Consider the following 25,357-nt stretch of genomic DNA (forward strand, 5'->3'; position numbering starts at 1 on the left):
TCATATTCACTTAAGCACTGGTTATCAGTGGTAACGTGCCCAGAGTCCTAAACCCAACAAAAACAGGTAAGCAAAAATAGCAGGAAGAAGGCAAAAAGTTTGGGGATAACCCTGCACCAAGGGCCAGGTCCAACAAGTTGTAATACGTTATTGCCATTGTGATGACCATGACCGTGTTGCACTGTATATAGACTCAACCAACACACATTCCTAGTTTATCAGCCAGGACAACTCTCCCACATTTGCGGAGAGAGTCAATGAGGCATTTAAAATAAAAATGTGCTGAGTTATACATATCCGGAAGAAGGCCTGTTTATTAATGATATAAGAGGCCAAACTTTATTTTATTTGCTTTCTAATGCATTTCTACAAGGGCATTGTCAGTGTCAACTACTTACAAAGAGTAATTTAAAGTTGCATACAAATTAACTCATTTTGGAAAGGAACTGCAGTTGAAAAATGTTTGACATTGTCTACACTATCTGACAGGGTCTTAACCTCCCAACCGCCCTCACTTACTTTTGAGCCATCAACATTTTTAAACAAATAAATACGAGTCAAGGGAAGGAAAAAACAGTCATACTGGGTTGGCTTGAGGTTGTCATTGCAGTGTCTCCATCTTCCAGTTCTACTGAGTTTAGTAATTGTGCATTCATATTGTAAGAGATCCCTTAGTCGGCTGCTGCATCTAATTTGATACTCATCTCAGACTAACATTTCTGACAGGGGGCGCAATTCGTGTCAGTCAAGTCCGACACCTGGGCCAATCAGAATCATTCTGCCAGTTATAATCTCCATACCAGTAACGGCTGGCAGGGAATGAGGGTTGGTTAGGCGGGGGGTACAAAACAATAACATTTTTTTTAAATACCACATATCTCATCCGCCGGCCACGTCTCTCCTCCACTTTTCCGGAACCAGGAAGCACCCAGACTCCCCGTACCCAATCACAATGCTGCAATTCAGCATTGTGATTCGTCTGAGCGCCGTGGATCAGCGTTCAGATGTGGACTGGGGGCCTGAGAACATGCAAAGTGCTCATGACTGTTTGGCCAGGCCAGGATGGCCGGCCAAGCAATCATACTCACTTGGAGTGTGCAAACAACAACTGCCCCTATGCTGCCAGCCCTACCCCGCCCTAACTTAGCCCCAAACCTGCGAAAAAGAAATTATAATAACTACGTCATTATCATTTTATTTTTCCTGCTCAAACATCAGTGGGAGGAGCGGAGGAGCCACCCCTGGATAACTTTGCGAGCGGCTAACTTTAAAAGGATGGCCTTTCTATCACGTTGGTTAGCCTATCTGACTCCGGAGGCCCTGGGGAAAAGATACCCGGAAGTTGAAAATAAGTGTTTTAGATGTCTTGCTAATGGTCAGGGTGGCTGGCACCATATTGTCTTCTCTTGCCCGAAACTAGAATTATTCTGGAATACAATTTTTGTGGATTTGGGAAGGGCAATTGGCAAGAATATACAGCCCGAGGCCGAATTGGCTTTGTTTGGCATCTCTAAAAATAGAACGATATCCAGCAGGGCTGAAGAGACCTTTGTATTTATTTCTTGTATGGTTGCCCGTTCCTTAATCCTACAGAATTGGAAGTCCACCGATGCTCCCTCTCACTTGAAGTGGTGGATGAAAATAAGAAGAACCTGTAATTTTGAAAAAGCATATGCAAGCCGGGTGGGTGCCATTAAGAAATTTGAGAAAAACTGGAAGTATTTTAGAGATCTGGAAAAAGATAAAGGAAATTGAACAATGTCTTGGTTAAGTTGTTAAAATTGTAGTAGCTTTTACAATCAAGTGTTTTTTTGGGGGTTTTTTGCGATTTTTGCACATTTTCAACAGAATTTATCAATATTGCTGTGGCATTTTTAGGGTAAAGCATAGGAAATTGAATTATATCTCGTTGTAAATTATAGTAGTCTTTGTAAAATGGATGTACTAGCACTTTTTTCTAAATTACTATACTTGAGAAGCACTAGCACTTTCCTTTATGTAATTGCTGCTCACTATTTCAGATATTATATCTTTTCCTATAGCACTTTACTGCTGTTGTTTAGTATATTATGCCCCTTCTTAAACATGGTTGAGATCTTTGATTATTACTTTTAGTAACACAAAGGATGGAAGGAAGGAACATAGATGGGAAGGCTATTTAATATTTCGTAAATGGATGCACTAGCACTTTTTTCTAAATGACTATACTTGAGAAGCACTAGCACTTTTCTTTATGTAATGGCTGCACACTATTACAGATATTATATCTTTCCCTATAGCACTTTACTGCTGTTGTTTAGTATATTATGTCCCTTCTTAAACATGGTTGAGATCTCTGATTATTACTTTTAGTAACATAAAGGAAGGAAGGAAGGAACATAGATGGGAAGGCTATTTAATATTTTTTAGAGATTTCAATAACTGTGTTTTTGTAATTGTAACACCTTTTCAATATAAATTGTATTCTGTATATGGATGCTATGTCGTTGCTCTGCTCTGCTCAATAAAAAATAAAAAAATAAAAGACCTTTTCCAAGCACCCTGGCATGTTCAGAAAGGAGGATTTCTTGTGAAATGTGTTAGGTTTACCAAGATGCTGCATCTGTGGCTTGATCAGTGCAAGGGGAGGCGGGGCAGAAAAATAACAAACTCATCCATAGCACTGTACACTTTGCAAAAGTGAGACCGTGTGATATAAGTGAGAAGAGAAACTTGATTGTATGTATCAGAAGGTGTTACTCTGTAAAAAAAACAAAGATAAAGAATTATCATTAAATGTCTTTAAAATAAAAAATAAAAAAAATAAAAAAGATAACTTTTACTCAACAGCTGCACACCATCTATCACTTTGCCAGTTCATAAAATCCACCAAGTCACAAAGAAGTGTGCGAATCATCACATGACCAATCGAAAAACTACATACGCAAAAAAAAAAACCTGCAAGTGTCTACATTACACTGTAAACCCACGACCAAATATATACTTGTGAAAATGACACACAAATGGCACGTGTGATTCACCTACTTAAGATAAGATACAAAAGTTACCTGCCTTACTTAGCTCAGACGTTGGAATGTTTTGTGCTCATATACGTTTTTTGCCGTCTATATATAGCGCGAATTTAGTCCAAGGTCATTAGAGCGCTTCACTTGAGTAGCAGATTGCATTACACACGGTAAGATTATGTTAAGGCACGTGAAGTTTAATATTAAGTGATTCGCACAGAAGCACAGGATGTCGAGCCGACATCGAGACTCAAACCTTCTTTCCCAAGTCCACAGGCAGCAGCTGTGGCGGTTAGGCCTCTTCCGAAGGCCCGACATTTGCATTTTATAATCTAGTATCATTTTAGGCTATTTTGGACTTTATTAAGCGCACAGGGTTGGACAGCTGACAAATGGCCTTCTGTCATCAAGTAACTAGACTGCGTCTGCCCCGTGATTACAGGACTCCCATTCCATCTGACTGACATTGTTTCAGAGAGTACGTTAATCATGGCTAAAAATACTCCCCCTCCTGGCCACACCAGGGATAACAATCACCTTATCGCCCCCACGGATAAAAGGCTTGTTTGCTTAAAGCTGCAGTATTTTTTTAATAAACTGATTATAATGCATTGCTGCGGATCATACAGATCTCACTCTGTGGAAATGTTAATTTAGGAGGCTTTGAGGAACCCCAGCTCGATTAATTCCGCACATTTCAAAAACATGGAACATATTCTCAGACAGGCATGTATGCTTCTAAAAATAATACTCTTTACACTTGTAGTCACATTTCCTGCATCCTATGTTGAAATGAAAGAAGTATTTTACTGCCAATTAACGATGATACATTTGAATAGAAAGAGCCGATTCACAAAGGTGTTTAGAATCTTAAATTCAAATTAAGTACATAAACACCTATATTTACAAGTGTAAAGTTTGATATTCACAAAACATGATTTCACACTTCTAAATGTATTAACTCACATTAAAAATGCACCGGTATATTGTAATATTAGGTGTGAGCAAATCTGTTCTCGGGGGCACGTTGTCAGTGTTTCCGGGCATGGATTCGCACAGGCCTAATTTGGTGAACAAGCGCAAACTGCTAGTTTGCGGGTATTCACAAATCTTTGGAAGATACAGTCCCACCCCAAATATGGCAAGAGATTTACTACTGAGAAAAGCAAAAGTCAACTTCATCCAGAATGGAAGTTGGGGAGGAGGGGTGGGCACTTCCATAATTAGTGGGAGTTGAGAAAATGAGGGTTCTCCCTAAGGAAAAACACTTTTGCCATAGTGAAGCCAAAAATAATAAAGTAGGCAAGCACAGATACACTTAGGCGACACATTGATACTTTCCCAAATATAAACAAACATTTGTGCAAGCAAAAATACTTTTGTAAGGGAGTAACTTGGAATTCACACAAAGTTCCATGTCTATTCAAAGGAAGACCAACTACTTCCCAGGAGTCCGAGTACTCCTGGAATGCGATATGAATGCTAAACAGCTCTGAAATGTGTTTAACGCTTAGGTGTAAGCCAACATGAATATATTATTTTTCTTAAATAGTCAGGCCTTTTGTGAGAAAAGATTAGTAAATGTGATTCTCAGCTCTTAGGTGAACAAACACAGCTCCATTAGAGAGCTCATCTGCTTTTTCCTTAGATGTTTTACATGTGCCATCACTCCTACCATAAAATATGACATCATACACCCTCAATGGTATCGATTTTCACTTTTATTAAGGTGTCATATACCCCATCACATAAAAATGGCTTTTTGTCAGGGACGACTTTTGTAGGTATCTGATTCACTAATGGGGGTATTTCTATTTATTTCGGTGAGCTGGTCTATTTTCTGCCTCAGTCCTACTCCGTTTTGTGTTGGTAATAATTGTGAAGTGACCAGTGAGTTGTTGTGAGTCCGTGAAATAAAAACGTTGGACTCGCCCCGTGAGTGCTTTTCTGTACATTTATTAATCACATGAATGGATGTGGACAGCCTGGGTAACAGGATGAAAGTACATCTCAGTAATGGAAGTTGTCAGGGTGGGAACAGTCTTAATGTAGCTTCTGGTCCCTTCACTCGTTCGGGGAGGTTATTTTTGTACACAATATTAATGGAGATGGTTTATCTTGAGCAGAAGAAATGAAGATATTTTAAGGCACAAACAAGCACTACTTTAGTGGTACTTTTCCATAAATCAGAATGAAGTGTGGGTTTTTGACAGTAGCGGCTGCTACTGGACAGGGGTGATGGGGCGGGGGTGCGGAGGGTTAAGTAATAGTAAAAAAGCACACTTACCTAAGAACAGCCAGACGGCCGCTGCCTACCCTGCCTCCTCTTCCTTTCTGCAGTCTGGCAGCAACAGGAAGCAGCCGACGCACAGGCTCCCCTGAGCCAATCACAATGCTGCAATGCATCGTTGTGATTGGTCTGAGCGCTGTGAATCGGCGCTCAGACTGGGACAGGGAGCCTGTGCATGTTCCTGACCAGGCTGTGTAATGCAGCCTGCTAGGAACATGCAAAGTACGCATGCACTGTTTGGTCGGCCCAAGAGGTCCGGCCAAACAGTTCATGCGCACTTTTGGAATTCAAGCACTCCTTCCTTGCTCTGGCCAGCCCCGCCCCAAACAGGCCACTGACTGCATGCAATAGGAAATATAAAATGACAATAACACTAGTTATTGTCATTTTATCTTTCCTTTTTGCGCAGAAGGGCAACACTCCTCCGCCTTAGCGGTGGAGCCGCAACTGGTTTTTGAAATCTTTTGTGCTAGGTCAGCTTGTAATGCTTTGCACTATTAAATAGATTTTGCCTTATAACCTCACTAAATTGTTCTGCAACTCTAGCAAATCCGTCTAATGAGAGAATGGGGTTAATTGATTCACAGCCTTGCATCTCCCAATCCTCTGAAAACTGCAGCAAATGCATTAAGAATAGAGAACCTCCTGTTATTACAATTTTAACTGAAATAGCTTGTATAAATGTCAAAGAGGGCATGGGGCCTGATTTAGGTACATATTTACTAAGATTTTGCATCAGGGTTGCACCACTTTTGTGACACAGCCTGGAGCAAAGTCCATGCTGAGACTTATCAAGCCATGCAGATCAAGATTTGCTTGGCTTTATTGCATGGGGTTTTATCCCAAACAGCTGAGGCTGGTGTAACAAAAGGAAATAGCTTAATTTGTTATATTCTGCAGCACACATACAAAGCCTCTAAGAAAAGTTTTTGTGCAGAAAGGCATCCCTTCCTCCGCAAAAATCTATTTCTGAGCACAACACTGGCATCATGGCACTTGAGTGCCTGGTTGGCAGTAGGCTTCCTGAAGTATGCCAATGCTCAGAGAGAGCAGAACTGTGCAATATCTTAGTAGATATTGCACGTTTCTGCTCTTTCTCTTTGATGCAAAGCAGCGTACCAACTTCCCTTGCTGCTTTGCGTTATGTCAAAGTTCAGTAAATCTGGCACTTCGAGTTTGGCAGAGAGGGGACTGAGCCTGTCCCAAACATGGCAGAGTATACTGTCCTCTAAACCCTCAGTCCACCAGCTCTATTTTCAGTTAGGCAGACCATCAGTTTTCTGAGGGCAGTGCCCCCACTGGAACTGCCATAAGAAAACTTACTCCAATGGAGTAGGGGCCACAGAGTAATGGCACCAGACCACGTGCCTTATTTAGAGCGGATGATCTGATGTCATTTTTAGGTCTCGCTGAGACAGCGCAAGCTGTCTCTTTGAGACATTTTGTAAGTGGGCTTTCAAAAGTGCTACCCACATGATTTGGCAGGCCTAAAGCTTGAGTGCACGATGGCTTGCACGTGCACAGCTGCTGCTCGCACTCCCTCCTCCCTTCTCCCCCTCCCTTTTCGTCAGCTTCAGGCTCCTTTGATGCTGGCATTCCCCCCTCCCTTCTCGCCCAGCCCTTGTCACCTCGGCTTGTTATTCGCGCGGTCGTGTCACTTTCACGGCCAATGCTTGTTTTCATTTGCTCCCTGCCCCATGCATGCAGAGTCATCGGGTAGTTCACTGACGAAGTGCGCTTTCATGACACTAAGCAGATGGCTTCAGAGGATTCTTTTCAAAGGGGCCGTCGGGGCTTTTAGGAGACAATTGCTCCCAACATAAAAACTTTGCAAAGCATGTCAAGAGCATTAATCTACCAGTAACTTCCCCGTTCTACAGTCATTCATCTGTTATTTGATGTATTTTACCTACTTAGTTAATTGGTTCAGGAGGAAAAATATGAAAACGTCACCAGGAAAGGAAAAATAGGCACAGAGAATTATATTAATAAGTAATTCTCTCTGTCTATTTTTCCTTCCCTGGTGACGTTTTCATATGTTTTGCCTGAGCCAATTAACTGACAAAGTAAAACATATTCATGACCGAAAACCCTGTCACGTTGAATGACTCACGTCTCCCTCATCTCCCCTCTCTATGGTCCTTCTGTCTCCCTCGACCCCTCCCTTTCTACCGTTCTCGCTCTTCTCCTGTTTCTCCATCAACGTTTCTTTAATCTCTTAACATTCCTGCCCCTCATCTTCCCTCCCTCCCAGATGTGTATCCCCCTCCCATATCTCTTACTGTTGCACCCACGTCTCACTCAGCCCTTCTCTTTGTCCTCATCCTTCCTGTCTTGCAAACCCTGCATTTTGTTATGCCCACTCTCTCCTTTATCCCACCCATCATTTCCCATTACCACCTGGCGCACCTCTCCCCCTCTCTGTCTTCATCTCCTTCTATTCCTCCATCATATCTCCCTCACTGTCTCACCCTGTTACTTTCCTTTGCACTGCTTCTCTGCAGTTACTACCCTGTGTGACAGACTCCGCAGTAGTAGGGTACTTCGTGCTCTCTCTCTCCCTGACACAGGTGTAAGAGGGCCCATGCCACTACCTGTGCAGGGTTGAAATAAGGGCCAAAAGTAAAGAGTACCAAGTCACGGCATCAGTTTACAGAGAAAGCAAAAAAAACGAGAACATTCCAAAACAAGCATTTGCAATGCAAAAGGTCTTGCATTTGCTTGGACCTGCAGGGCATGTCTCTCTGCATTACCAGCCTGCTTAGGGCACAAGCATTTGCAATGAAATAGGTCTCGAATTTACGCGAGTTCGAGCTATTGGCAATGTAAATGACAATGCCTTTTATTTATATTTAGTTTTTTAAAACATAAACAAAAGGCATTGTCATTTACAATGCCAATAGCTTAAACTCGCGTAAATGCGAGACCTATTGCATTGCAAATGCTTGTTTTATTATCATTTACAGACAGAAAAGTAAAATGATGACCCTCACATCCTGGGAGTAAACTCCCAGGGTGTTGGGGCAATTCGTTTTTTAGGAGTTTGTTTATGAAAAAAAAAAAGTTTAATGTGCTGCCACTTAACAGACGGTGGCTGCACACCCAACTTATAGCGCCTTTAGAGGATCTGCCATTGCTGCGGCTCCAGTGAAGATACAGAGATCGCCGCAGGCATGCAGTTGTTCGGCCAGGATAGCAGTGGGAACGACCTGTGCCACCCTGACGGATGCCCGGCCGCCCGCGAGAGTTTAAACCAGGCCCATCGTTTGTAAGATCCTATAACTCTATATATAATCACCGACTGAACATGGTCTTTCCTAATATCGAACTCAAAATATCAGTTTCATATATTATACGCCACACTAAGATATGACATGTGATGACTGCTTAAATCAGTGGGCATGAGAACATGAATGAATGCTGGAGCGGCCTGTGCAGGTAAGAGCCGTGGGGCGTGGTCGGGTGGGGATTCGAGAGATGACCAAGATGGAAAATTAAATAAATAAATAATTTTCCCACGTTGTCTGTCGAAATCCCTCCCACTGCCCCACCGCTCTTACCTGCACGGGCCACGGCTGAATGAATGTCTTCATGAATAGAAGTGGCCCACATTTCAGTCATGACTAAAGCCATCATGAGAAGTGAAGGGCTAAATTCCAATCCCTGTGCAAACAAAACTTTGCACAAGGACTGGAAATACGAGTAGTGCCGTAATCATCACATTAGCTGTCTCCTGAGAAATTCTTGCAGGTACAAACGCTGACATTTATCAGGCGGGAAGGCCCGTAAAAAAGGCAAAACATGCAGAATTTGCTTTATGGAATACTGATTCCTTATGTTATGCAACATTTATGTTGTGTTATGCATCATTTAAACTTTGAAAACTCAGAATAGAGGTATGTACCTTACATGCTAAATACCTCACACTGGGGTAATGGTTTTTATCATATTTGGTAAATACCCCATCCTTTTGCACCAGCTTATAATGAGGGTTTAAATTGTTTGAGAATAGGTGGTGAGCTGATAGAGTACGATTATTGACCTGCAATGGTGTCAGTGTGGCTTTTTAAAAACCTTTTCCATAGCATAACATAACATAACTACAAAATAGAATAGTATACCATGACAAGATTTAAATAATGTAACTTAACATTACATAAATGATGGGAGAATATACTACAGGTCTGGTAGAAGCCCAGTATATCACCAGTGATGATTAGCAGTCAGTGGCACTACTGGTGGTAGCAATACCTTCTACAAATTAATCGAGTAGTGTCATGCACACCTGGTACCCAAACTGGCTGATGATGTAACAACCTCAGGCCCCAAGCATTGCTCCTCCTCCTTCTGGCACAAATGGCAGCAGCACACCCACAAATATATGAAAGCATGCCTTTATATTGTGTCCATGAATATCATTTACAAAAATATCACACTATGGGAGTTAATATTAGAAAATCTACACCAAATGGAAATAATATTTTAGTAAATGATATTTCGAACACACTTTTTTTTATATCAGACGATATTTGTACCAATGATATTAATATATACAACTCACTCAACCATAAGATGTCCTAAATTGTGACAGGTTACTTTATTCAACTCTCTCAAATGAAAAAAGATGCTCGGTGATATTTTAGCGAATTGTGGGGAAAGTTTTTTTTAGTACCTTAATTGTGCATATTTGTGTGCATATTTTGGGTGACTATTTCATACTTTACCTAAATTTAATTTTTATATTATTGTTTGAATTGGTACTGTTAAATAAGGTAAGTTATTGTGTCGTTGCACCTTTCATGAATGAATAATGATATAAAAAAGGGTAAATGACCTAACTAAACCATTGCTACAGGTAAATTAAAAACTAAAAAGGTCACAGGAAGTTGCATGAGCAGAGTAACTCAGCAATCAAGGTGCTATACTTTTAGTCATGTTCGTACAACTTTCACAGGGTAAAGCCCAAAAGCATGCTCCAACTGAGACTTTGAGCCAAAATTGCTTTCTTATGCTCTATGCTTTACTGGGTTCAGCCAAGTCTTGGAGGAATGTGACTTGTATCTATGTGTAAGGGATTCATGCATTCCAGACAGAATCCTCAGCGGCTTAGCAAGGTGATATTATCAATTTCTATTGACATCCATTTGTATTTTTCCAATGTGCTTTAGGTTTCCAGTGGTCTGGTTGCTCAGATAATATTGCCTATGGTGTGGCCTTCTCACAGTCCTTCGTTGATGTGCGAGAGAGAAGCAAAGGAGCAGCATCTAGCCGGGCACTCATGAATCTTCACAACAATGAAGCTGGGCGAAAGGTAATGGACCCGCAAGCATTCTTTTTCTGGGTTTGACTGTAGCTTGTGGCTAAGTGGGCAGCATGGGAGCAACCTCAGGATCGGATCTGACATTGTAAAAAGAAAAACGTTGCATTTGAAATTACAACACAAAAGGCAGGGAATCTATACATATGCAATACATGAAGAAATAACTAAGGGTCTGATTAAGATCTTGGTGGTGCTACCGCCATCCTGTGGCGGTCCCAAGTACTTCATCAAGCTGACAGCGGTCTGCCTGCCATATTTAGATGTTGTAGAAATCGACAGGAGACCTCTGCGGTCTTCTCTGCTGGCTAACAGTACTCCATCGCTGTCATGCTGGCGGGTTTGCACTGAGCAGATTTAGACCTTCCCATTGTGTTGATGGTGTCCTGGTGGTGGTCTCCTGACGGAGTGAGGCCATGGTGGTGTGAAGACAGGTAAGTGCTACGCATCATAATCTTACTACACATATATGTTGTGAATGTGTCATTATGTATATGTAGGTAATTATGCCCCTTTTTGGTGTATATTGCATGCCACACAAACAGCATACATACACTATTGAATGCACACTCACAGGTACCACAAACACCAAAAAGCACCACAACAACAATATTTTTTTCAAGTATCAATACAGATGTATTTATTTTTGCCTTATTGAGTAGCAAAATGAACACTACTGCATTACACCTGAGAAACATGTTGCATGCAGAAATACACGAGGCACGAGGTAGCATTTACTGTTAGGAGCGACAATAAAACTTTCTTAGGCTCAATGGCAATGAGATGCTTGCAGCACAAAGAGAAAAGCTTGTTTATTGTTCATTTTGATTTGTTAGTACTTTATAAGTAAATGGCAGTGTAATTTTTGTTTTACAGTTTTATATAGCGCAAACAAGACCCAAGACTTTGGGTATCAGAGCGCTTTACATGAGCACCAGTTTTGTTACAGATGGACACATTCATTTTTGTAGGGCACGGGGAAATTAAGTGATTTGCCCATAATCACAGGATGTTGTGTGTCCCTGCCGAGACTCGAACCCGGTTCCCCAGCTTCGAGGTTGACCGCTCTAGCCATAAGGCTATATCCTCTCCCCTGTCATTGTATGATGAAAATAGCATATTAGAATTATGCATCAAATCAAACACCTAATATAAAGCAGTGCAGAAATGACTGTCTGTATTGTCTTTGTGTCCCTTCTCCCTACAAAGAAGAGCTAGGCACTTACCATATCCACATTCTATGAGCTGATTAATGTAAGAACTCCTACATAAAGCTCAATCTCTGATTCTTTCAGCTCAATAGGCCTGGTATCTGTCTCAAATACTTTCAAATTCAAATTTGTTGTTTTATTGTGAAACATCCGTTTAGTACACATCTTTCATCTATTCTTCCACTGTATTTTCTTATGCTCATTTCAAGGACCCATGAATATTTTCGTCTCAATGTTTCAAGTTTTCTGGACCCATATGTTTTTTTTAAATTGTTGGTTATCTCACTTGCTCACAAACCGCTGAATAAGATTGCTCTAGTCTTTTGCTTTAAGTATATTTCTTGGAAATTGAAGTGTCCAGTTCAAGCATATTTTTCCTGATTCATTTCATTTCCAACATATGGTGGAGTCTAATAATTTACACTGGAGCTTTCTGGGATGAAAAACAGTAAACTTGTAGCCAGGTAATACTGCTGGAGCCAAGATGCCGTGTCAGTGTAACTCCTGCTATACATCTTATGATTTATGTTTAGCAATGGTATGGTTTAATTCACAATAACATTACAATCTTTCACATATTTATCAACGAAGGAGAATTCTCTGTTGGTATTATTATAATAAACTCTGTTCATTTCAAATGTGTTAAAGAAAGAAAAAAGATATGAATTCTGAGGAAGCAAATTGCCAAATGATTATACAAATAGATAATCACTGTTTGCAATTTCGGAAAAGTCCACTTGTTTCACTGTTTTAGATTATTATTTGTTGATAATTCAATAAGTGTAGTACATTTATTCCACACTTTAGATATCATCCTGAAACCAGGACTCCCAATAACAATTTTCATCAACAGTGTTATCAACAATTTATTATGAAAGGGTGTATTTTTCATCTTCCTTTTACTAAAATGTTAACAAGAAAAACATGACAAAATGTATATTATACAAAATTATAAAGAAAACTCATGAAATCCAAATTAAAACATTTTCACTATGGTGAACGCCCAAAAAAAGAAAGGAAAAGAAGGGGATGCGTATCACATAATAATTTAACAGTCCTACAAGTATGAACTCCACCCCAGTATATCTCAAAATTGTTGCCTGAATTCATTCCTATACTCACGTATAGAATTTTATTGTGAAATATAAAATGTAAAAGTTACACCATACAACCAAGGGCTAGCTCATCATACAATTGAACTAGTCTATTATGCTTTTCTTAAAGCAAAGAAGCAAATGCATAATTTATAATGGCTTTACCTGTCATACCAAACAATGAAAAAGATTTGTATTGAACCATTACACAGTATACGATCTGTGAAATAAACCAACAAGTATTTGAAAATTATTGAATCTTACGGCACAACATCATTATGTGAAAAAAATAATTATCTTGATTACTGCTATTGCATTTCTGAGATGATGATAAACTAATTGTAGGTAACTTACTGAGACAGTAAAATCATTGAAATAAAATGGAAATACTGTCTGTATCACATTAGTTGGAAATAACTCACTAAAATATTAATTTTAAAATGTCATTGTTAAAGCCTTCAATCTCAAATGCCTAGTTGATAACACCTACTTCATTAATCACTGCTGCTCATTCTATCAGGCCAATCTTTATAAATCTGCTTCATGTTTCTTTTAAAAAAATCATCTAAAGTAGTTCGTTTTCTATTACATTTATCAACAAGGTTAATCCCCCCCCAGTGCCAAACCTAGGAGGCAAAATAATTTACAAAAAGTATTAAGATGTAAAGCGTGCTTACTCTGAAGCTTCCAGTGACATGCAACAATTTTTCTTCCACTAGAATTTCTATAAAAGTTACAATTTTTGTTTAAAGCTTCATCTTAATCCAAAGTGACCGGCCCAAAAAAGATCAAAAGTAATTAGCAATATCTGGAATTATGTTATGTTACCCTAAGCAATATGACTTTGAAAAAAATAGCCTTCAATTTAGAACATGATACTCAACTATCTTCAAATTAATTTCAAATTATCAGAATTGCAACTTTTATATAATCATGCAAAGGATCCTGAGTAAAATAAACGTCCATGACCCCCAAAATGTTCCCAGACTGGGTAAACTGTAACAATGGTTTTAGTAGCACAGGTGAGTAATAATCAAATATATCAGGGAGAGACAAATATTTAAGTTTGAAAACGTATGCTTATGCCTGGGCACAGAAGTATGTTTCTCAAAGACTGAAGCTGACCACATTGCACGCAGATTGACATGCTGGTAGGTGGCATTGTAGTGCTGTTTTCACGTGCGGAATTACTCTTCTCCCTTTAACTTGGGCAGAGGGGAGTTCATGAAAGGCACACTTCTCAGTGACTTACCCCCTTCTGGGGTGAAGTTGAGACCCACAGAGGCAATCATAACCCGTAACCAACAAAGCACTCCCTGTGATTGGCATATTTAAATTAATCCTATCCTTACATCACCTAAAAGTTAGACCAATACTTTGGTTAGTAAACTTGCAACATAATTTTTTTGCCAACCGCAAATTGGTGAGGTCAACTCTTGTTATAATGTTATTTCATCAATTAAACGTATGTACTGGCTTTGTAACTTAACTATAGAATACCAATTCTATTTAATTTTCAGGTACAATCTGCACAAAAAAGTAGACATTATAAAAAATAAGAATAATCTTGGAGAAAAAACATAATATTCAAAAGCTGGGTACATTTAAGTGTAGCATGACTGAATTTAACCCAAGTGCCTTCATTTCGCTTAAAGTGGGCAAATACAATTTTGTCATTTTTAGTGACGATATAATGAGGATATTGTTTCAGTCCTTCCTCCCCCATACTTTCTACTAATTGATCATATCCATTTTTATGCTGCTTAGTGAAGATCCTACAGCTACTTAAAAAACAGGTTTTCACCCATCATTTTGAGGAAGGCATACCAAATTGTCAGAGAATAGAGGACCTCAAGATTATTTTCTGTCAGCATAACCACTATGGGTTAAACACAGACGATAGTAGAAAAGAACAGGAGGCATCATTGCCCTGTACCTCTATACATATAGAACTCCTCCCTGACGGACTTCATTTAACTACCACTACACGCTTGGGATTTGAATTGCGACCTTCAATAACTTGAAAAAGTAGTGAAAAGTCTGTCTTAAATAATTCAAACGCTCAACAATTTCCACATGAACATGTCGACTGCCATTTTGCAAGTGACACTCCTTACCACAAGGTCCGGTACTTCATCTGTATCATTATTAACATCTGATAGAGACATCTAGCCACAGATTTCTTACCTTTGAACTTCCAAACCTCAGCCTGGATCCAGAAGATTGTTCTTAGCAGTACCCCTGTGCGCTGGTAGGTGGCATTGGTCGACTCCACGTGACGTTGTCGGCTTCGTGTTCGTCGTCGTGACGTCCGCGTCGTCAATATAACCGTCACTCCGACATGCAGACATCAGTTCTTTTCTTTCCGTGCCAGCCAGTGCAGATCTGTCCAAGCGAGCGACGCCCTATCATTTTTTGACAGACTTTTCTCGACTTTTTGTCAACTCCTTTTGGTTTGTAAGATGTCTAGTAAGAAGACCTTGGGGTTCAAACTGTGCTGCGCCTGTCACCGTGCCATGTTAGTCAGGGACCCTCACTTAGTGTGTCTCTGGTGTCTGGAGTGCGACCACAACCACAAAGTCGTGCTCCGATTCCAAGGCCATGGTGCAAAAGGCATTGAGGTAGCGGTCCCTAAAGCTGATCGTGTCCCGGCGTGTGGCACCATGGAGGTCGCCTCGTCAATCTCGATCGCGGTCCAGGTGTTTGGCCAAGGAAGTCTTGAGCCCCACTCAGTTGAATCGAAGTCCTCTTCATCGAAGTAGTCGAAGGCAGGTAAGAGGCACCACAAAAAACACAAGAAGTTGAAGTGTGCTTCGACTGCACCCTGCCCATCTCACGACGAGGTGGAGGACCCTCAGCGTTAAAGGCCCCAATCCACGGAGCGGGTGCCTGGGGCAGCTCCGCATTTCCCTGCCTTCCTGGGTCCAGGAGCGACCCCCGCCCAGCTTAAGGAGTTTTCTGATGCCATGTGCATCAAATGTGGGTGGCCTGACTCTGCCAGTGCATCTTTGAGCCCCGCCGACTCAGATGATGGAGAAGTCCCCATTGGTTTTGCGCTTTTGGGTCCAGACCACACCTCCACAGCGACCTTCCCCGGTGCGGCATCTACCACCGAGGTCCTTGGCGTCACTGGCGCCTACCGTCAGCGCCTCCCCAATCCTCATTCCCGATGACACGGAACTGGTTGGGCATTCTCCGACACCGAGACTGGCGCCGACAGAGCCATACGGATCCATGTCGCTCTACCTGCCCTATCCTGAGGGTTTAGGAATGGATGAGGAGGGTTGAGAGGGGGAGCCGGATCCCTTAGAAAACCTGCAACCACAAGACATGGGCTGGTATGAGGAACTGGGTGATGCCAGTGGTCTGGACACCTCCCCAGATTCTGGCATGCTGTCTCCATCAAACCTGGCTATGGAGGAGGGGGCATCATTTGCTATGGAGGTACGTAGGGCTGCAGAGATCTTAGGCCTGCAGCTTCCTACTGTGGCAGTCAAGACTAACGTCTTGACAGAGATCCCGCAGCCTGGTGTCTCCAGCTGGGAACCCCTGCTGCCTTACAATGTGGCCTTAACGGACTTCCTTCTGGGCACCTGGTCTAAGCCTAGCACAGGGGCTCCTGTGAATAGGACGATTGCCCGCCCCATTGCCCTGCACCGGGTGACCCAGTTATCCTCACCGCCCACCCCACCCCACCCCACAAAGCTTGGTGGTTCAAGCTTCCACTTCCTGTGGCGTGTTCCCTTCCGCACCTCCGGACAGGGAATCCAAGAGACTGGAAAGCTTTGGAAATATTTTTTTATCTTCCGCCAGTCTGGAATTGTGGTCGGTGAACACGCATGCCTTTTGGGCCATTATTCCCATTCGATATGGGACACAGTTGTGCAGGTGCTGTCCAGGGTCTTTAAGGAGGACCTGATCCTACTCTCCCAAGCCATTTCAGATGGGAGAGATGTAGCAAATTTTCCCATCTGATGTGGCTTGGAAACAACAGACTCGCTGGGCAGAGCGATTTCCACGACGGTGGCCGTACGTCGCCACGCCTGGCTGAGAGCATCTGGTTTTTCAGGGGATGTCCAAGCTAACCTTATGGACATGCCTTCCAAGGCTATGGAAGGGGCTACCAACCGCGCTAACCCTATTCCTGCCAGAGGGGCCAGCAAGTTCAACAGCCTCTGTGGGGCCGTGGATGCGGTTCATCAGAAGTCAAGCCAAGCCATGATCCCCTCCTCCACCGCAAGCGTTTCTAGTCCAATCTCCTAGGATCATTCACGATCAGTCGGTGGCAGAGTACGCCATCATTTCCTCCACTTGTGAAACATCACCTCTGCCAGGTGGGTGTTTCAAATAGTCCAAAGGGGCTACTCCCGCCCCTTCGAGACTACCCCTCCATTTATGCTTCCAGTGTATGACCGGCTGACAGAGGATAACCTTGCTCTTCTCCGCGAGGAAGTCAAAACTCTCATGGCCAAAGGGAGCTATAGAGTGGGTTCCCAGGCCAGATGTAGGCTGTGGTTGTTACACCCTCTATTTTCTGGTCCCAAAGAAGGACGGAGGCCTTCGTCCTATCCTCGACCTCAGAGTCCTCAACTCGTTCCTCAAAAAGGAGAAGTTCAGGATGCTCACCCTAGTTCAGATCCTGTCTGCCCTGGACCCGGGAGACTGGATGGTAGCACTGGACAAGGAGGATCCCCATTTTCTTATCACCGTGCAGCCTGCCCATCACCGCTACCTGCAGTTTACAGTGGGCAATGAGCACTTTCAATTTGCGGTGCTCCCCCTTCAGCTTCACCAGTGCCCCTAGGGTGTTCACAAAGGTGACGGTGGTGGTCGCAGCCCTTCTGTGGAGATCAGGGGTATAAATCTTCCCCTACCTCGTAGACTGGTTGTTGAAGACGAGATCAGTCCCTCCTCATGACTACAGCGAACCTCCTGCATTCCCTGGGGTTTGCTATGAACGTGCCAAAGTCACACTTGACTGCCTCTCAGATGCTCCCTTTTATTGGGGCGGTTCTGGGCACGGTGAAATTTCGGGCCTATCCTCCCCAACGGCGCGTCCAGTATAATCAGGCTATGATACTGATGTTTAGCCTCCATCCTGGATTTCGGTAAGAATGACTCTGAGACTGTTGGGCCTCATGGCATCCTGCTGGTGGACCATGCACGGTGGCGCATGCGGGCTCCGCAGTGGGACCTGAAGCTCCAATGGGCAGAGCACCGACCCGGTTCAGATCTTGGAGGGTACTGCGAAAGACCTGCAGTGGTGGCTAACAAACCACGATTGGGTCTGAGGCGGACCCTCACCCTTCCCCACACAGATCTCACTGTAGTGATGGATGGTTCTCTTCTGGGAAGGGTGGCCATCTAAGGGAGGTGTAGATAAGAGGACTCTGGTATCCAGAGGAAGCCAGGCTCCATATCAACCTGTTGGAGCTTCAGGCAATCCGATTGGCACTGAAAGCCTTTTTACCACCCATCAAGGGAAGGCTAGTTCAGGTGTTTACGGACAACACTACCGCCATGTGGTACTGCAACAAACAAGGCGGATTGGGGTCGTGGACTCTTTGTCAATAGGCTCTGCACCTCTGGACCTGGCTGGAACAACAGGGCATTTCCCTGGTGGTTCAACATCTGGTTAGTTCTCTGAACACCAGAGCAGACAAGTTCAGCCTAAGGTGCCTTGTGGATCACGAGTGGCATCTCCATCCAATGGTGGCTTAAAGTCACTTTTAGCGGTGGGGAAAGCCTCGGTTAGATCTGTTCGCCTCCAAAGAGAACACACAATGTCATCAGTTGTGCACGTTGGAGTTTCCAAGGCAGCTTTTACTCGGCAAAGCTTTTTGTCGCGAGTGAAGCTCAGGCCTCCTGTATGCCTTTCAACCCATACCACTCCTGCCCAGAATGCTCAAGATGATGAGGAGCGACTGGGCACATGTTATTCTTGTGACTCTGGATTGGACATGGAGAGTTTGGTATCCTGAGCTTCTGGATATGAGCATCGATCCTCTGATCAGGCTGCCCCTTCGGGAGGATCTTCAGTTGCAGCAGCAGGGGAGAGTCCTCCACCTGAACCTGTCCCCTCGCCCCCTCCTTGCATGGAGATTGAGTGGTGACAGTTGACAGCTTTTGACCTTCCTCCCGAAGTCTTCGAGGTTATTCTGGTAGCCAGGCATCCCTCCAGAAAATAGTTATACGCCTGCCGATGGAATACATTTTGTAAATATTATACAGAACGTTCCATTGACCCCTTATCTGCCTCCATGGCAGATATCCTCCCGTTTATCCTTTCCCTGGCCCAGCAGGACTCTGCTTTGGGCACTTTGAAGGGCTATGTTTTGGCCTTCTCAGCTTTTCTGCGGCTGCCAGATCAGCCTTCACTTTTTAGGTCCCCTATGGTGCAGAGATTTTTGAAGGGTTTAACCCACTTGTTTCCCCCTTCTTCTTTGCTTATACCACAATGGGACCTTAATTTGGTCCTTACTTTCTTGATGTGCGAACCGTTCGAGCCAATGCACAACTGTCATCTAAGGTTGCTCACTATCAAAACAGCTTTTTTGGTGGCAATTTCCTCTGCCAGGAGTGTGTGCGATCTAAAGGCACTATCATCACAGCCTCCTTACCTGACAGTTTTCCTAGACTAAATGGTACTGAGAACTAGGACATCCTTTTTGCCCAAGGTTGTAACTCCCTTTCAACTGGGACAGTCCGTTACTCTGTCCACTTTCCATGCACCTACTCATCCTTCAAAGGAAGAGGAGTGTCTCAACCGTCTGGACTCAAAAAGAGCGTTATCATTCTACTTTGATTGCACAAAAGAGTTCAAGGTGGATGACCAACTCTTTATAGGATATGTGAGAGCAAAGAAAGGGTGTGTTGTCCAAAAGAGGACCATATCATGGTGGATTATCCTCTGCATCAAAATATGTTATGCCTTGGCAAAGAAGCAGCCTCCTTAAGGCCTTAGGACCCATTCCAGCAGGGCGAAAGCAGCCACCACCTCCCTTCAGCGTGGTGTTCTTATTTATGAAATCTGCCAAGCGGCCACTTGGGCCTCTCTGCACATGATTGCCAGACATTATTGCCTGGATTCTCAGGTTCGCAGGGAGAGCCTGTTTGGCTGCTCTGTCTTACAGCATTTCCTGGTTGAAAGCTTTTCCGCGGTCCCACCTCCGGGGAAGGTATTGCTTGTGTATCTGTTTAAAGGTAAGGAATCTGCGGCTACATATCTCTATCAGATGGACAATTTACTTACTTTCAGTAATGCCTTATCTAGTAGGGACATTTTCTAGCTGCAGATTCCTTACCGACCCACTCATCCTCCCTGCACTGCGGAATTGTTTTTTAGTGTTAGGGCTGTTTCCCTTCAGGGCCCTAGTCTCTTTTTTAACACACCGTGGTCAGTCACTTCATGGCTACACGCTTCTGGAGTGGAAAGTCGTGAAAAGTACTGACGTCAGCTCATCGGAGTGGCGGTTATATTGATGATGCGGATGTCACGACGGTGCCGATGTCACGCAGTCACCCGACGCCACCTACTGGCGCGCAAAGGTATTGCTAAGTAAAATCCTGACGCCTGGAAGTTCAAAGGTAAGGAATCTGTGGCTAGATAATGCCTCTACCAGATAAGGCATTACCAAAGGTAAGTAACTTGTCCAGCTAGTACCAATTTGTGTCTTGAGTTATCTGATTTTTAGTACCGCAATTCCTTGTTAATTTTGCTCTACCAACCCAGAGAGTAACTTTGCAAATCTAAAAGCCAAGACTTTTGTTACTATTTTAGAGTATGGGTTAAGTAGGTATAATGGACAACATGAACTATGCTTACAGCCACAGTTGAAGGACATTTCAGTATTAAAATGAGTCCGACATTTAGTATTATGCTGATTATAACTAGAGAGCTGATTGTGCTCCATCTGGTTTTGTGGTTGGTTTTTCATTTGCTTTCATCAAAATGTAAAATTAAGTACTACAAAAAATGTGCTAAACACTGTAGAATGGATGCATAAAATGTGTTTGTTGGGGGGCATGGACGTTCGCTGAGCAAAATGGCCGCGCGCTCAGCATTTGTCAGTGTTTGTAAAGTGCACAGCTACCTCCGGAGAGGTGTCCCAGTGCTGTGGGCCATCGGGAAGATTAAGGGAGCTATTGCCCAGAGTCACAAGGTGCTGGGCTAACCTGCCGCCAGCGCCGGGGATCGAACCATGAGCCCCCGTGTTCCGGAGTCAGCCATCCTGGCCGCTGCACCACACCTCTTCCTATGCTCTGAGCCCTGACTGTTCCATCCCCTAACATCTGTTAAAAAATCTGTCCCTAACCACAGGCTAACATAGTGTGCAACAGTGTGGTTCTAGTGAACTTCGGTCGTAGTTGCCTCAAGGGGCGGAACTCCGCCAATTCAGCCATTTTGAGACTGAGGCCTGGATCTCTTCGGTGGAGCAACCAGAGTGTTTTGTCCGGGCCTAACACTCAATCTGGCCTAGACCACATTGGAAGAGAGGCAAGCCGGACACTTGCGGGCAGTGGAGATCGACAGAGCTGCAATGCCTCAAGCAGCAACCCCGATCCACATCGCCGGGGCAGCATAGGGACCCAACGGAGTGTGGCGGCCCTACGGTGACAGCCCGGCCCAGGTAACTGTGAGGACTCGATTGGACCGCGTTGCTGACTCCTGCTTGGGGCCGTGGTGGAGAATGGCGCAGAGCTCAGGAGCCGTCTGCTGGGAGAGAGTGTGGTGCGGAGGTGTCGGACCTGCCCCATTTCCGCTGCAGAGTACCTGGGTGGGCAGAGAAGGCAGAGATAGAGGGACTGGTCTGGGACTTCCTGCGCCTGGCCTCCTGGGCTCGTGGTGCGACGACAGCCCTGGAAACAGAAACATCCTCCCTTAAAACTCAACTGACTGACTTAAAAATGATCGGGACCAATCTGTAGGCCCAACTTGAAGACTGAGAAGGTCACTCAAGATGAAACAATATCTGTATACTGGGGCTTCCCGAGTGGGTGGAGGGCCTGGCCACATATCTCTTTGTAGAGGAATTCATACTGAAACATCTGCAGCACATACGGCACAACACAACCCAGAAGAGGTTACAGCGCAGACTGCTTGGATGGAATGGGGGGATCCAGTTTTAGATGCATACCCAGATGCCTGGCACAACGCTACCCATAGATAAGCCTCCTCATGTCATGGAACGTCAATGGCATGGTCAATAAGGTCAAAATAGGAGTTGTCCTGCAATTTATTAAAAGACATTCGCCCAATGTCGTTCTCCTCCAGGAGACACATCTGACTAGCACCAAGTATAGAGCTCTAGACAGATGAGGCTACAAAATGCTGGCCCAGGAAGGTTATACATCTGGGTCTAGAGAAGTAGGCATAATGGTCAAAAAGACGTTAGCAATACAAATACACAACTCCTGGGTGGAAAAAGACAGTAGATATGTGACAGTCGCGGGTACCTGGGAAGGAACCCCCATTAATATTGTAAGTGTTTACAACCCTCTAAGATGCCATGAGACCACGCTAGCCAACCTGAGTGCACTACTTCTCAACCTCCCAGACGGAGAACTATTCATGGGTGGTGACTTTACCCTTACACTTAATGACTCCACTGATTGTTGGCCCCCTAGACAGGTGCCTCCGGGCTGTGACCCACTGGCAGACTTTTTAAATGCCATAGGTCTAGTAGATGTGTTGAGAGTCCACAACCCCACAATGCAACACTCACTTTCGACTCTGGAGCACACGACCCTTTCTCTAGAATTGACTATGTGCTGGCTTTGACCCATCTGCCCAGAGGTATATCCGATCATTCACCAATATGGGCTGTATATGACCTTGTAGACCCAGGGATCCACTGAACGATGAAACTGAACCCCTGGTACCGGAAGTTCCCTAGGATACAGGAGGGCCTTACAATAGCCACTGAGCAATACTTTACCGATAATGAGATGGGGGTAGACTCTGCCCTAACATTGTGGGAGGAGTACAAGATGGGTCATTAAGGGGCATGGTCTCGCCTTGATTGTGGGCCATAGGAGGGATGAAAGGGTTGGCTTTGAAGAGATAGAAGGGGACTTAGCACGACTAGAGGCGCAGTTGACACACCGGAACCAGGCCGACATCCCACATAAACTAGTGCTCAAGCAACAAGAATATTGGGAATTGGTAACTGAAAATACCAAAACTAAACACAGGGCAACCTTACACTGTGTCTATGAGGCTGATGTTAAGGCTGGTAAACTCCTGGCCTGGTTGGACAAAAAGGAGAGGGCGAGAGGATGGGTACTCAGGCTCCAATCCGAAAGGGGAGGGTGGATTACTGATAAGCGGGCCATTGAGGAGAATTTTGCTTCCTAGTACTCACACCTCTACTCCCCCATCTAGCTCTTAAACTGCTAAGGAATGTCGCAAATTCCTGACTGACATGCCACTCCCCACTCTCTCTGCTGATGGTAGGAGCCTCCTCGAAGGAGACTTAACCCAAGAGGAAATAGTACAGGCAATTTGCAATTTAAATGTAGGCAAAGCACTGGGCTCCAATGAGATACCTATACAGCTCTACTAACTCACAGCACCGAAAATTGCCCCGCATTTATTACGGCTGTTTGAAGAGTGCCGGGAGTAAGGGATACTCCCTAGGGACCAAAGAATAGCAGCGATCATCACCTTACATAAGAAAAGGAAACCACTGTGCCTCCTATAGGCCTATCTCTCTCCTCAATGCCGAAGTTAAAATATTATGCAGGGGAGAAGTACTGCACTCAACCTGAGAAGGCTGCATTGTGTGCTGGGTAGGGCAGAATACTTTCAAGAGGATGCGGTTATCTTATCACTCAACACCAGCGTGGGTTTGATACCATTGAATAGCCTTATCTCTTTGTCTTCGGGCCTAGATTCCTGATCTGGATGCGACTCCTTTACACTGAACCACTGGCCCAGGTAGTGACCAACGGAGAAATATTGTGCATTTTCCTTCTACAACGTACCACCCATCAGGGATGCCCACTGTCCTCTCTCCTTTTCGCATGATGTTGGAACTCCTGGCTGCATGGATCTATATGGCCCAGATGTAATGATGATGATTGCAAGTCAAAACAATAAAAAACTTTAAAAAAAAATAAAAAAATTGATCTATATGGGCCCCCTGCTCTGGGGTGGGGTCTCTTTAGGTCAGATCAGTGGGAAGACAGAATATCATTATATGCTGATGTCGTCCTGCTATATATGGCTGACCCCAAGAGTTCCCTTGCCAGAATAATGAATGTACTTGCTATATCTGTCCGTTATTCGGGCTACAGGATAAATTGGGTGAAATCAATTAAATATATTCTACACAGCCAACCGCCTGCCCTTCCTGGGGTCTGTGAGATACTTGGGGATATTTGCAACAGTGGATCCTGCTCTCTTCTATGAGGAAAGCCTCCTTCCCCCATTGGCTATGCTGAAGAAAGATGTACAGAACTGGAGGTCCTCGGCCTTGTCCCTCCTCTGGAAAGCGGCACTCGTTAGGATGATGGCACTGCCCCATTTTTTATATGCCCTCCATAATAAGCTATACCCTTCCCAATGACATTTTTTAAAGCAATAAACTACACTGCGTATACTTTTATGGAACCGGGGATCAGCAAGAATCACACTTTATAAGGCTTACAAGGAGGTGGTATGATGGTGGCATTGCCCTACCAAATGTGCAAAAGGACTACTGAACGGCACATTAAGATATGATTAATCAATGGATGCACCTATCAGCCTGTACTCTGCACCATGGCGGCCACCGCAACAGAGCCCGATGGCTGTGACGATCGGCCTCTGGCATGCAGCCCATGATGCTTTGGGGAGGAAAAAGGATTTACGTGCTCCACGCTATTGTGGGACTCTGCAGCTTTGAGCATGCTGGGGGCATTGCTGGGCTTTGACGAGCGGCACCTAATAGGCTTGTCTAAAATAGGAGAACTTTGGATGCAGGGAGCAGTTATCCCTTTTGCTGACCTCCCGAGGGACTACAACCTGGCCAACGCCGAGATATTCCAATACCTACAGGTTAGACATGTGATCCAATCAGCAATACCCATGGGGGAGGAACTGCCAGACTCCTCTCCTCTGGAAGATCGCTTATTAGAAAAGCACATGGAACGTAAAGTGATTTCACTCGCATACCGGAAACTCATCAACAGCATCCCCAACACTGTTCTATGTCTGCTTGAGAAGTGGGCTGTGAACTTGGGGTATTAAGGATGACGAGTGGCCAGAGGCTCTGGCCTCGCCAAGGGAAATAGTAATCAGCGCAGGCTTTTGCTTGTTATAACTTAAGATACTACATAGAGCCTACTTCGCTTGTACCACGCTGGTAAAAATGGGTCGGTGCCGAATGATACCTGCTGTAGAAACTGTGCTCAGAAAGGTACCTTCTTTCATATTATTTGTCCCACCATACAGTCTT

The 25,357-nt window shown here is 44.0% G+C and overlaps 1 protein-coding gene across 1 annotated transcript in view; it reads left to right on the forward strand.

Moving 5' to 3' along the window:
* Positions 1 to 25,357, forward strand: part of LOC146867929 (protein Wnt-4) — a 193,151-nt gene that overhangs the window by 152,337 nt on the left and 15,457 nt on the right. Inside the window, exon 4 of the mRNA XM_085608653.1 lies at positions 10,464 to 10,606. Coding sequence (XP_085464779.1) covers positions 10,464 to 10,606 — 143 coding nt within the window. The remainder of the gene's footprint in view (positions 1 to 10,463; positions 10,607 to 25,357) is intronic.

Source organism: Triturus cristatus, chromosome 1_2 (genome assembly GCF_964204655.1).
Source record: "Triturus cristatus chromosome 1_2, aTriCri1.1, whole genome shotgun sequence".
NCBI lineage: Eukaryota > Metazoa > Chordata > Amphibia > Caudata > Salamandridae > Triturus > Triturus cristatus.